General features: G+C 39.4%; 1 protein-coding gene across 1 annotated transcript in view; it reads right to left on the bottom strand.

The window, feature by feature from the left end:
- The window catches only part of LOC122642576, a 48163-nt gene extending 37171 nt beyond the window's left edge, over positions 1-10992 (bottom strand). The window contains exons 1-4 of the mRNA XM_043836091.1: positions 10890-10992; positions 10441-10777; positions 5954-6140; positions 5810-5859 (exon numbers count right to left, since the gene is read on the bottom strand). Of these exons, the coding sequence (XP_043692026.1) occupies positions 5810-5859; positions 5954-6140; positions 10441-10777; positions 10890-10921 (606 nt within the window). The 5' untranslated portion in view covers positions 10922-10992. The remainder of the gene's footprint in view (positions 1-5809; positions 5860-5953; positions 6141-10440; positions 10778-10889) is intronic.
- Between the last annotated feature and the right edge of the window lie 4015 nt (positions 10993-15007).

The raw sequence follows: 15007 nt of genomic DNA, 5'->3' as shown, positions 1-15007 counted from the left end.
CAAGTGGAAAGGTCGCCCACGCCAGGACAACACTTGGATACATGCTGATGATTTCAAGAGACTTGATCCGGAGTTATATGATCGCTACATGGCATTCACCCATTCATCGAAGATGAATGTTTCTAAGCCGAGGTGAGCTGATGCAGGTCCAAGCATGCAAAAGAAGAAGAAAAGCCCTTAACTGGGCCTGTTTCGTTGGAGCCTTCTATTTTCCATAATTAGTTTTTAAATGTTTTAGTTAATAGGGTTAAAATAGTCTTTTGTTCCCCTCCACGATTTTAGAGGGATGACTTATTCGTTTATTTGTTTGTTTAAGCTTGTACTCCCAGTTAGAGTATGAGTCTGCTGTGTTTTTATTAGGATTCAGGTTAAGAGTCATTACTCCTAATCTGACTAGGATTGCTTCTAGGATTTAGAACTGGAATTCCCAGTTCAAATCTGATTATGTGTAAGGCCTTTTGGCCCCTAATTTTTAGTATAAATATATCTATCGTGGGCAGGTTCCCCCACTAATTTTTGCATAAAAAAACTCTTGTTTCAATCTGAAACTGCTGCCTGCGTGCTGCCTTCTCTGCTCCTCTGCGAGCTTGCATCCTTGTGGACTCAAGGTGGTGAAGGGTGGGTGGACTCCTGCGACTCCTTGCACTGTGAAAGTCAGGAGGCTCTATCAATCTTCAAGCTGCTGCCTTATTTCTGCATTACAGTAAGTGAACCTGCTGCCTTTTGTTTTCCTTTATACAAACCTGATCTATTTCCCTTCTCCCATCACATTCGACCTCCATTAAACTTGCAACTTAATTCTGCCCCGTACAGCAGAATTTGAAAACCTATACAAACCCTAACTTCTTTACATCATTAGGATCCCTTAAACCTGCATATTAAAACCCATAAGCCCCTTTCCTAAGAATCTGCCCCTGAACCCTAGATCTCACAAACAGTCCATTTTCATAAGGCATCCTACCCGAAAGGCCGAAACCCTAGATTTCCAACCTCAACCAAATTCAATCCAACTTATACCATTAGACTCATAAAAACCTGCACTTCAATACCAAACAAACCCTAGTTCGAAACCCTAACCCTAACCCTAGTTTGTGACCTAATTACCTAAAACTGTCCATTCGGCCAGCCCTACTACATAACCTTGTTCCCCTGGTTCCTAGTGGGCTTTGTCCTACCTAGGCTACATTATATGGGAATTGATTTTTTTCTTTTTTTTCTTTTTTTCTCTCTCTCTCTCTTCTCCATCATGATTCTGCCCTAAGGCAGCCACCACCGCAGGCCCTCCACCACCTACCGCAGCCTCCACCAGGCCTAACCAGTCCCTCCACAACCTTCAGTCACCCCCGAAAGGCTCCGCCAGGCCCTCCACCACCTCCACCAGCCTCTCCACCATCTTCCGCCACTCCCTCCAGCCCGCAGGCCTCTCGCCCTCCTTTTCTCTAGCGGGAGGCTTTCCCCTTCCTTGCCATTATTTTTTACCCATCCTTGGTGGTGAGTTGACTCCCACTGAGGGTTTTTTATCTTCCCTCCTTATGTTCTGAATTTTTTGGGGATTTTTTTCCTAGTTTTCTTTTACCAACCACTATGCCTAACAATTCGGAGATCACTTCTGCTTCCTCTGATTCCGATGGTTCATCGCAACGTGACTTCATTCCGTTTCCGGTCCGTTTCCGGTGAACACCATCAAGTTAAATGGCAGCAATTATCTTATATGGTCTCATTCATGTTTGTTTGCTATTGGGTACTATGGTGATATGGTCAGGCCTACCAAGGCTGGTTCTGCACAAGATCGCTGGATGAATTTTAATTTCTTGATCATATTGTATCTGGTTAATTTCATGGACCAAGAAATTGCTGGGCGTTATCTTTTTTTTTGATTCAGCTGCAAAAAAATTGAAGACAGCCAAAAATAGTTATTCTCACAGACCTTTATTTATAACTTCAGAAGTAGAAGAGAATACAAAAGCTTTCCTAATTAGAGTAGGAAAGAAAATAGAAAGACAATCTCCTAGAAAATAGAAACTACTAAAAGAGCAAGAACTAAAAGAGAAAACATATCCACGATAGAGAGACTCTCTCTATCGTGATTTACATAAGGGCACCATGATAATTTTAACATTACATAAGGGTTCGACGTTTACTACCAACCAAGGGTGCAAATCCAAAACACCAAATTGGGTATTATTCTTTTTACAATTTGAAGATTTAAATACGTTTATTAAGCCTAAAACAAGCTTCCCTAAAGTTTCGGAGCCAACCATGGCCATTTACCCACCGAAACCAAGAAAAAATGCACTATCTCGTCGAGATTTTGGTTGTCTCGACTTGGCAGAGACACCGAACGGAGATGAGTTTTTGAACTGTGCCTAAAATGTTGATGTTGCAGATCATCAAATATCAGAATTTGGTCTTGAAGGTTGATTAGCATGCAGGGCTAAATGGGATAACTTGGGGTGATGGTGATCCCGAGGTTCGGAAACCCTATTTGGAATCACTATGGGCCCACACGAGCAAGAGAACACTCAATTCAAAGGTTTAGTGGCAAGATAGTAATTAAATTGAAGTTTATAAAAGAATGGCAGAATGTAAATAAAGGAATCTTAAACGACTATTAATAAAAGAAAGGGTAGATAGTGTAAGTCCTAGATTGGTAGGAGACCAACCAGGAGCCAGACAACCAGGATTTGTAATGGCAGAAAATTATTGGCAACAACTTGTTGATGGAGGAACTTGAATAAAAGTTGAATCTTTGAACTTGAACTTGAACTTGAATGTAGAGCTTCAAAAGAACCACCCGGCTACACCGCAAGGTGTCGACTGAATCAAACACCAATCCCACCAACAAACCATCCAGTCTTCATACCGCAAGGTGTCAATTGGATCAAACACAAGACAAATCTTCAATGAAAGAGAGTAGGAAAAAGCTTTTTCATTATCAAAATTCGTGTTCAATGCTTGCCCCTCTTATAACCTTATATAAAAGACTCAAAAATAGACTCCTACACTAAAAAGGGAAGGCCTAACCTAATCCTTAACCTATTAGGCAATATAAACTGACTACGAAAGTGAAATAACAAAGGAAATAGACTCAAAATATGGCTGGACTAATAGAGTCCTAATCCAGCCCAACTTACATAACAATTAAATAGTCACATGACCACTTAACCAAGAAACGTGATCACTTAAGTGATCACATGACCACTAACCAAATGAAAAGAAATCTACTAACTAATCCCGTATGTAACCTTATTAATTATTACCCATAGTTTAGGCCCCTCAAAGTGGCCTATTACATTTAAAACCCATGGGATCAAAGGCCCAACATGTATATAACTCAACCCTAGATTTATTCCTAATAAAAGAAGCCCAGTTTGGTGATAAATCTGCATGAGTAGAAGGACATAAGAGGAATTAGCAATTAGAGAAGGAGGATAGATTTGGAATAAAACTAAAATAAAGGATAAAAGCGAATTAAATGAAGGAGGAGAAAAGGGGGAAAGAAAATCCAGATACACAATATTGTGTAAAGGGGGGTTGTCTTCAACCTCCCAATCGAAACAGCGAGGCAAAAAACCAGCACAGCTTCAAAGGAGAGAACTCCTTCGGTGCTTCTCTGTTTGGCCTAGGTTTTAATGGTAGGTGGATGACGGACAGACTTTTGGATTACACCCCAACCGAGATCCAATCAACCATCAAATTACTGAGATCGTAGGACTGAAATTGCAACTGGCGGGCAGATTCATCAACCATCTAGTGCAGGTCTGGTTCTGAAGGATGGGCAAGGATTAGGGGCTGAAACTCTAGGAGTTTGGTCCCCCAAAGGAGAGGATCCTACGCCAGGAAGATGGAGGGGGGAGGAGGAAGGAAGAGAGAGAGAGAGAGAGATTCTCTCTATTCTCTAAATCTGAACCCAGTCACGCTGGAACAGAAACATATGGTGAAGTCCAGAAACTCCAAGGAAACTATAATGGAAGGAAGATGAGAGAACACTAAAATACCTGAGAAAGGAAGTAAAGCAGATCGATGGGAAAGAGAAAGGAGAAAAGCCAGTGATCACTATCACACCACAATACGGTAAACCCCGAAACTCTCAATTCAATAATTTTCATTCTAATCTCCACGATGGGTACATGCTTGCATTTAAATCAAAAGAGTCCTAACTGGAATGTAAAACCCAAACTAACTCAAATGCTACCTCCTATTTCCTATGTAATCAACTCAAAGCAAAACATGATAAAATAAAAGATTACAAGTTAATTTAAACTCCAAATATATAACTAAACTACAACCAACCTTTATTAGACCAAAAACCCAGGATGGGCCAGTTCCATCTGGGCTTGGGTTTCCAAACCTGGTCATGTTGGTCCCAACCATACAAGTGCCACCGCATCATGGGGCCATCTAAACAGACTGCTATGAAAAGCATGTCAACTCAATAGGAAAATAATGAATATTAGGCTAATTTAATATCTCTTATCTTGGAAAAAGGGGTATTTTATAATTTTCATTTTTGGTCGATCAAAGGTTTTGTCTACTTCATTAAAGATGTGGTCTTATTTTGTACCCCCCCCCCTCCTTTTTTCTTTTTTTTTTGGGGGGGGGGGGTGTTGGGGGTGGGGGGAGACTAGTCAGACTACTTTTGCCGCTTGAATCCTCTTCCTGTTGCATACTGTTCAGGGTTAAATTACTCACTGGTGCTTTGTGAATTCAAGGAGAACTGAAGGATAAGTATTCCAGTAAGTAGAATTCTTGTTATCTACATGCTACCTTTCTTCCCTGACTTTCTGCAGCATCTTCAGCTACTTACTGTGTTTTTATTTGATTTTAAGAACTCTCAACCACACCCTATGTCTAGGTTACCCTTAGTTTTTTTAAATCTTTAAAACACAAACTTCATTCCACCAATTATAATTCAATCCTATCTTAAAAATTCACTTTCCTTGTCTAGACTCTAGAACTCTAGCCTTGAAACCTACCTTCTAACCTTGAACTCTAATTTTACTACAAGTTTCCTTGGACTACTACTAACCCTAAGTCCCTAACCTTTAAAGTTTAAAGTTTAAACTTCTCCTTTTCATGCAAAATCCTATCCCTTTCATCCTCAAACTTTACCCTCTCCCTCCAATTACTAATCATACCAATCTAATCCTGATTTTGAGAAAGAATCCAAATTCACTGAAAACTTGTTCTAATAGTTTCAAAAGTTAAGCAAAGAAGAGTTTATCAAAAAAAGAAAAGGAAAAAAATTAAGGAAGATCGAGTCCATACAGTTCCTTCACAAAATTCTTTTCCGTACATAATTTTCAACGATTTTTTTTTTTTTGGTTGGGGGGGGGGGGGAGGGTGGTAAAGAACAATTTATTGAGAAGTCCAACTGGTAGAGATACAACAAGCCTCCAAAAAGAATCAAAGCCATAACTGGTGTTAAAAACAACATATGATAACCACCCATTAAGTAGACCAAACTCACATAGGAATGCAATTCCCATAGGATAACCAAGCCAAAAGCTTCTTGCTTGGCCAAGTCATTGGCTCTCTCATTAACTGTCCTAGGATTTCATTGAAATGTTTAGTTCTTCTTAAGCAACACGCCCATTGAACCTAATGAGACATGCAAATCCCTAAGGCTCCTCAGAAGTCTTGCAGTCTCCTCCCACAATTAATCTATCATAACCTCTCCAAAGAACAAGGGTCCAATCCAATTTTCAAAGACCCAAGTAGAATCTCTTCCCCAATAGGAATTGAATAAGCTCCTTTCAGCCATAAAGATTCACAAAAAGAACTTGAGCAAATAAGATCATTCCATTACCTCACAAGTTCGGCAAGACGGGCAGGCCCATGAACTCCAATGAAATATATCTGAAACAAAACTCCACGTGAAAAAGGTTTACTGAAGCATAAACAACCAGAATTACACACGGTAAAGCTGATAAAGATCAAGGACAGAGGGGACCTCTGTGCTGGGCCCAACTTTTCACGCAGTTCCTATGGTACTTTTTGCCGCAAATTTTGCATGCAAGCATCCTCATTGCTCTTTCGCTTCCTTCATTTTCACCATAAAAGCATAATCTACACATTACATTGATGGTTGAAGAACCCTGTTCTTCAACAATATCTTGACCTGTTTCTTTAGAGGCATCCTGAAACAGAAGAGAATCAATATTAGTAAACTAAAACAATTAAGTTGACGAAGGAACAAAACAGCAAATGTTTTACTCAGATTTTCTGGCTTTCCTGACGAATCAAAATTTATTTACTCATTGTAAAGAATCCCAGAACCTCTAACTAGTGTCTGGCAAAGAGAAGAGAGAAGATTGAAAGAGATTAAGGGAGAAGAAGAGAGAACAACGGGAGAAAAGGGTTGTGTGATAGAATGTATGTTCTACGTACCAGCCAACGTATATTTATATTAAAGCCAAAACAGAATTACAAAAGAAATATAACTCTTACCTAGTTAAGCCTAAAGTCTAATTACTTAGTAGGAAACGAACAATTAAAGACATACAGCAATAAAGGAAACCACGATAGGGGGACTCCCCCTATCGTGTTACATATCTTAACACTCCCCCTCATGCTGGAGTATACATATATCAAAGGAAAGCTCCAACTTGAACCAACAAGAACAAATATGAAAGGCAACATCAGTCTTGAACACATGTAGTAGTCATAGACGTCAGTGAGCACAAAGAGAACTTCAGTTAGGTAGCAATAGTAGCAAGCACATAAATCATCAACATTATCAGTATAAAAAAAAGGCTTCATGTCGAACAAATCCAATCAGCAACACGCCAACACCAAAAGCTCTTCCCAAGGAAGATAAAAACCAGAAAAATGCAGCAGTCAATGGCTACATCAAATGTCCTTCCCGATGAAGGCAACAAAATGCAAGTACGAACCTGCTCAAACAAAGATAGATAAAAGTGCCGCTCCAATGGCTACACAAAAGCCCATAAAAGTGCAGCTCCAATGGCAAGACAAAAGCCCTTCTTAAGGAAAGCACTCCAACAACAATCAGACTCACTCCAAAATCCCATACACATAAAAAAGTCTTAGATAAAATAGCTTGAAGTAGATATCTTCACACTCCCCCTCTGTGTAGCATTACATGTGAACAAATAACGACCTATAATCAGAATCTGAAAGGACGGGCATCTCAACAAATCTTATAAGCAAGAGCACCAGCAAATAAGATCCCAATAAATTAATCTTCAATCACAAGCAGCCACATATAATCGTCAATAAAATAAGCACCCCTCACGATAGCAAATAAAATCCCAAACTAATGCGATCCAGGGTCCAGGATCCACCAAAGCAAGAAATGGCAAATTTGTAATTAATCCATCACTCCCAATGCAATCCCATACTTAAACCCAATTATCGATCCATCCAAGAGAGGTAAAACATAAGTACAAGGAAGTAGTGGCAATCTGGTAATAAACCAGAATTTTTAAGGGTTCACCAAGTAAGTAAAGAGGAGGGGATATGGTAGGGATTAGTGTTTAATGTGAAGGGATAGAATTGGAAATAAAGTTAATTAAAGGATATGACGGAAATAAGGTGAAAGATAGGGGCAATTTTGAAAAACAAAATAAGGAAATAAAACCAACAGCCGCGCATGAGGGTTGTTCAATCATTCAAAATGGGATATGAAAGGAAACCACTGGGGATTTAGTGGTAATGAGAAGGGTAATTTAGGAAATCAAACAAATAAAATAGGCTAAAACAAAAATCATGGGTAAAATCACCCACAATAAAACAGGAAACCTTCTTGTGGGAATCTCGTCTTCAACCTCTGGACTCCTAACCAGAGGCGAAAACCAGTGGGGTAAGAAAAGTCGGTAAACACATAATCAACAGAATAGTCTTCTTCTCAACATCAGCAAATCGATGAAAACAAGGGGGGTATGAGTTCAATTGCACCCTGGACGACAGCAGTAGCAGCAGCAAATCGACACCTATAAACAAGAAAATATATCGTCAACCCTCTTGACTTCTATACGACAGTAGCAAGCACCAAACATCCCCAAACAGCCCAGGAAGATCTCAGAAAATTATCAATGATAGCAGCAGCAATTACTTCAAATCGCAAGGCAACCGGCGAGGTACAGCAGCAAATGAACAATCAATACAGAATGACAGAAGCAACTTAGGAAATCCCCGATCACTTCAGCAGTATGAATTCAAAAATAAATCAGCAATCGATCAGGTATGATTTTTCATACAAATCTTCGTTGAAATCAGTATATGAAACCCTAGTTCTTCTTCTTCTATGAACCTAGGGTTTTGTTCTTCAAACTAGAAACCCAAAACAACTCTCAAAACAGCTTTTACAGAGAGAACCAGGCACTGCTTAATGCTCCGATACCATGTAAAGAATCCCAGAGCCTGTAACCAGTGCCTGGCAAAGAGAAAAGAGAAGATAGAAAGAGATTAAGGGAGAAGAAGAGAGAACAATGGGAGAAAAGGGATGTGTGATAGAATGTATGTTCTATCGTACCAGCGAACGTATATTTATATTAAAGCCAAAACAGAATTACAAAAGGAATAAAACTCTTACCTAGTTAAGCCTAAAGCCTAATTACTTAGAATAGGCAAGTAACAATTAAAGACACAAAGCAATAAACGAAACCACAATAGAGGGACTCCCACTATCGTGTTACAGATCGTAACACACATGAAGGAAATAACAGGAGCCAGTGACAAAATGAGACCACAGCACCCAAATAAATAGATGACTCTCCAAGCATAGTACTAAATCTTGCATATTTTGGAAATTTCGACTCTACCTAGACAAAATGCTGCTTCAAAATGAATAAATACAAAATTTCGGTCATTTCGTTTCAGAGTCTCACTCATTTCGGTATAAAAAATGTACAGTTTCGTCAAAATTTCGGTTATTTCGTTTCGGTATTTCGCTCATTTCGGCATTTTGCACCCCGAAATGGCCAGGCAAAACTCATGAAAAAATACAATGTTTCGGCAAAATTTCGGTCTGGCCAAAATGGCCCTCCAAGACAAGATTTAGTACTATGTCTCCAAGTTATTTAGGAAGGTCCATATGTGGGCATTCGGTATCTAGATAAAAATCTACCATGGGGAGGAAAATAAGGGGAAAAATAATATACACCAACTTTGTTTGTTAAAGAGAAGAAAATATAGTTATTCAAAGGAATGATTTACTATAAAGTGCTATTATTCGCAAGAATCACAACATGGCAGATCAAAAGACGCTCAATTCTAGAGAAGTAGGGTCTAGGGTCCCTTGTACATCTATTAAGTTTCAGCCCTAACTGAGTTGGCCACTTGGCAATATAGATTTGAAATCCGTTCAGAAGTCAAGCTTTTGAGATATGGTGAAAGCAAATGGAAAACAGAAAATACAGGGGGAGGGAATGCAAAAACATACCATAGTATATTACCAAATTTGGCTCCAAAATTTGACAAGTGGGAATCCAAACTATACACAATCCATCCAATGGTCAGAAATGCCCCATGACCCTTCCACATGGCACAACAAGATAAAAACCATCAAGGAATGGCTTCCTCGACACGAATGTGAAGAACCTTTTTCCAATTATTAAATAAATATAGAGTAACAAATATAAACTACATAGAGGTTTATTTGATGATGATGAAAAATGATCATAATAAGAACAACATCAACAATAATAATAGTTTGAACAAGGATGAACAAATGTGAAAAATCTTCGAAGTCCAATACATCTCACATAAGAATGGGTGGTGCACTTTAGCACCTAACAGACTGCAGATCAATCAATTGAATATGCTGAAAATTGGTTCATCCTGACCCATAGTAGAGAAAAACATTCAAACTAACTAACATCCCGGAGTCTCAAATATAAAGTCCTCGTCACGAAGAGCCTCCTGCCACTATGGTATTCACTCTTGTCGTACAAAAAAAATCTCCCAGCACGGGGAAAACAAAAATAAAAACCTTTAAACAGTAGCAACTTGATAATGATTAGTGATTACCCACCCAATCAATACCATTCTTCTCTTTACCAACTAAATCTTAACAGAAAGCATATTTAAAACAGGAACCATCAAGTATCCCTTCTTAATGAATATGCGGGGGAAAGAACCCCTAAAAATGTGCGAGTTGGCATACTACCATTACAGATGATGAGAACAGAAATACAAGTCACTCTTCCAATTGACTAACCATCATAGTAGTAACAGCAAAAAAAAAAAAAAAACTGATTCTGCTAGATAGGAGAAATCTTATAGAAGGGTGAAAGTGGGATTAAACTATTTGCTATAAACACATTACCTATACTATTCAAATATAAAATAAAATCAATTCCACTTCACAAAGCATACGTTTCAACTCAAATAACAAGGTTTTAAAAAAATCACAATTTGAAGTTCATCAAATTGGTACCCTTACGATAAAAAGCTAAAAAAATTGAAGAACCTCACCGCGAAATCTCCGGTCTCAAACCTCCGAGCGTAATCCTCTGCGGCCAACGATTCAGCAACCGCCTTCTTCTGCAACGCAACTCGCTTTGTCTGAGCAGACATTTCCTCCACATCCCCATCTCCACCCACAACCCCATCAGCTACAGCAGTCACCACAGGAGTCGACGCAACAATTCGAGGAACCGAAACCTGAACAGTACCCTTCTGTCTAGCCCTAACTGACCATGGATCGCTCAAAAACTCCTCAACCCTAAAAACCTCCTCCAAGAAATTTTTCCTCCCCTTCTCGCTCTGAAGCTTCTGAGGGAAACCCAACGTGCAGAAGCATATACGCTGACTGCAATTAACACAAACATACTCTATCAAAACAAAATTGAGAAACTTCCGCTAAAGGTTTGGAACTTTGGATAAATATAGAGGAGATTTTAGGTGAGAGAGTGGAGACGAACCATGTAATTGGGCAAGCGACATGAAATGCCATGGAATTGATTACGGGTTTTTTCTTTCTTTCTTATTTTTTAGCGGGATTTTTCCTGCAATCAAAATCTTTGGGCGCAGGTACACGCCCCACACAGGACCGGTTAGCAATTTAGCATTCCCTATTCCTTAATGTATTTTTCACAGCCCAATAATTTTTTATTTTTTTTCTCTCCTTCTCAGTGCTCACTGCTTTAGTCGTCTCGGCCGGAGACGCTGTCCTTGTATTTCTCGGTAAAAGAGAAGGAGAGAGCGTAGGGATGGATTATGCACCAACGAGTCTTATATGTGGGTTCTTTATCAAAAATAAAGTCTTATATGTGGGTTTGGCTAATATGCGCGTACGGTAAAGTGACAGTGCGTTTAGTGGCAAAGATTCTTCGTAAGACCTTGCGCCTAAACACAAAGGGAAGGCAAAATGACCGCCCCACCCCTATGAAAGGTGGAAATGTTTGTCGTATTGATGATTTTGTGTGTTCTTTCATTTGCCCCACACGCGTGCAAGGACCACACTTCCTCACAGAGATCTCTTCCTGACATATTTGATATAATATATATATATATATATTTATGGGAAACAGTTCTTTGTCCAGGAGTGTGGCCTATGCTAGCACTCCCATGAGTCTATCTCTCTCCTCTTCATGTGAAAAGACAATTATATCCCCTTGTTTTAAGGAACAGAGAGATAGACACATGGGAGTGTTGGCATAGGCCACACTCCCGTATAGAAAACTGCTTTCCATATATTATATATGTTTATATTGATTAAGTTTTTTTTTATTGTGTATGAAAAGCTATTGAATGAGTATTATTATAGGCCAAATGTTTTCTGTGCCGGGGGCGCAAGCTGCGCCCAGAAACATAGGGGTGGGCAAAATGACCACCCTCCCCCACCCTAAATGGCCGGAATACCCAGCCTATGTGTCAAGGCTCAGGTTGCACTGCGACACAGAGAACATCAACCCTTATTTATATTTGGGGAGAGGGTTAGGTATACCGCTAGCTTTCAGTAAGCTAGCAGCATGCATCAATCACAAGTTTGGACATAGGAGGATAGGGAGCTTTTTCAAAGGAGAGAGAATGACACATGTTGGGCACCCTAGCGGGAATTTTTTCCTCTCCTGTCCGCTGCACGGACAGGACCGTGCTATCCCCTCACATGGGGGCGCAAAATGACGACTTAACCTCGCCCTGGCAGTGTGTTCGGGCAAGGGGTTAGGTCGTCATTTTGTGCCCCCATGTGACGGGACTGCACGGTCCTGTTCGAGCAACAGACAAGAGAGGATAATGATTCCCCTGGCGGCGTGCCCAGCCTTTTTTCCCTCATATTTGATATATAACATTGGTTTGATATATAAAATATGGCCAAATGTTCTTTGTACTGGAGCTGCAGACTGCCCCCAAACACATGGGGGATGAGCGAAATGATCACCCCGCCCCCTTGAATGGCAAAAATACCTAGCCCATCTGTTTGGGCGCAGTCTGTGCTACGGCAAAGCAATCCATAAAATATATATATACATTTAAGTTAATTATCATTATTTTTTTATTCTTCTGTTAAAACAAAAAAAGGTTTAGTGTCGACAACTCATTTTGTGCCCCTAAAATCATACATGTCGATGATGACAGGGAGGTCCATATTACATGATTACTCTCCCCTAACAATTTGCAATACATTTAAATAAGCAGGACAATTTGATCACCAAAATACCCATTGTGGCTCAGTGGCCAAAAGTCAATCATATGACCTCATATTTTGACCAAATTTTTCCTAACTTTGGAAAAATGGTTTCGAAATTGTTTGGTTTGGAATTCTATTTTAGGGAAAGTATTTCCTATCCAAGAGTGTAGTTTAGGCCGGCAGAAAGTACCCAATGATTACCCCCATAAAGGAATTATTTCAAGGGGCAAAGAAATTATATCAAAGGGAGGAGAGAGATAGACACAAGGAAGCACTAGCGTAGGCTACATTCCCAAATAGAGAACATTTTCTTTTTATTTTATAAAAAATCTATTTTTCCAATGGCATAACTATAAATCCATTTTTTAAGAACCATCAATGATTTTTGTATGGGTTGTTATTCATGTAACAAGGGTAGATTATGTTTGGAAAAATAACAAAATGGTGAAAAAACCCAATATGCAATAACCAGTGGGACATTGAAGGATCAATTAATGGGGTAATTTAGATATTTTATTTTTTTATTATTAAAATCTCAAGATTATATTGCAAATTAGTATATAAAATGGTATTTCTATCATTTCATCGAACTCCCTGCCTTACCCTTTTTTCTCCCTCTCTCGTTTCCGTCGAACTTTGGCCAAAGTGGCTCTTTGGTGCTATCGTGCTAGAGGTTAGGGTTTGATCTTCTTCTTCTTATGTCTTCATGAACAGCAGGAAATCCCCGTGCCTTTATCTATTTTTTGTCTAATCTGAAACCTAATCATGTAGATCTCTCCATATCTACCACCTTGAATGGAGGTCAAGTCATATTTTCCAACCCATGTTTTATTTTCTGAAATGGATGGTTTTAAGGAAAAAGGGTTAAAACCTTAAAACCCTCGGAGCAATTTTCCCCTTTTTTTTTGGATGACTTTATGTTTTATTCGATTTTCAGTTTCAAACCCTAAACGATTTGAAAAAGATGAGGGCAATATGGTCACTTTATTCTTTAATTTTGATGGGTTTTTATCACAAGGCCATTTTGGTCAGTAGATTCCCAGAAACTAACGTCTCACATCCCAGACTAACGGACTAGACTAGAGTGTTACAAAGTTTGGAAAGTAGGTGTGTATTTGGAAATAGTGAAAGCTTAGCGGTGCATTTTGTACGTATGAAAAATTTGAGGGAGGCATTTGGAAAAAACCCTACTTGTTATTTCATCTAGGTTGTAAGAAACAATGTGGTCCATGGTTCAGGCGTTCAACTAGTGTTGGTCCACTTTTTATTCTTCGGTGTATAACTAAATGGCTCGGTGACTTGAATATTTCCCCTCCATCCCACACCCCTCCAATACCCACCCCCCTTGATAATACAAGTTTTATCTGTAATGATAGTTTATCCCAACATGTTTCTAACCTTGTTATAAACTGCCCTGTTTTATTATGCGTAGGCATTTATGACCCGCTTCTAAGAGTAACAAACAGGGTGGGCTTTTGTGTTTTAGATGGCCAGGGTATTCTAACTTCTGCAGGTTCTCTCTCAGCATCTCCATCAGATAATCTGAAAGCAAAGCTTTTTGGGCTACTCAAAGGATGGTATGTCTGGTGTACCACCGTCCAGTTAGCCAATCTCTGCCATCCGTCTCATTCCTTTGCAATCCCCTAGAACATTATCTACCAGTTTTTAGAATTAGTTGATCTAACTTCTAACTTCTCCTCTTCGATGTTTAAATTATTTAAGGGAGAATATTCTCTGTGCCTGGGCACAGGCTGCACCCAGACACATGGGGTTGGGTGCAATGATCACCCTCCCCCCCCCCCCCAGTGCCCAGACCCCCTGCTCTGCGACACAGAGAACATGAACCCATTATTTAAAGATAGACATTTGCAGAACAACTGGCCCTCAACGCCATTTCAGACAATGTCAATTTCCCACCGCTCTATCACCATGTAATTTCCTCCTTTTAAGCAATAGATCTTATTTGCATAAAAAAAATTTGCTTTCAAATTAATTACCAAATTAACCTGACCCCCTCCACTAGATAGATTGCTCTTCACCCGCACCCACCTCCTTTGCCTCTCCTTCACTGTGTGCCCTTGAACTTCCTTCCTCGTGAGCCCTGCAAGAACCCCTGTGATCTAATACTCAAACTTGTGCATTTTATTTTTCTTCTTTTTATGTCATTTCATTCTTTCTCTCTCTATCTTTTTTCACCAACAGAACCAAAAAGCATCTGGAATTTGCAAATACTATGTTTTCATTCATATAGTAGATTATTGAATTCTACTGGGTATCTTCCAGTGTCCAAGCGTTGACTCATAATTCATGTCAGCTCTATTGGTTCGTACATATATATTTTATTCCAATTATTATTTTTCAAACTTGTTATATTGTTTCCCAGACAAACAGAAGTTTGGACGTTGTCTT

The sequence above is a fragment of the Telopea speciosissima genome, chromosome 10 (assembly GCF_018873765.1).
Source record: "Telopea speciosissima isolate NSW1024214 ecotype Mountain lineage chromosome 10, Tspe_v1, whole genome shotgun sequence".
Taxonomy (NCBI): domain Eukaryota; kingdom Viridiplantae; phylum Streptophyta; class Magnoliopsida; order Proteales; family Proteaceae; genus Telopea; species Telopea speciosissima.
This window is presented reverse-complemented; position numbering and strand designations above follow the sequence as displayed.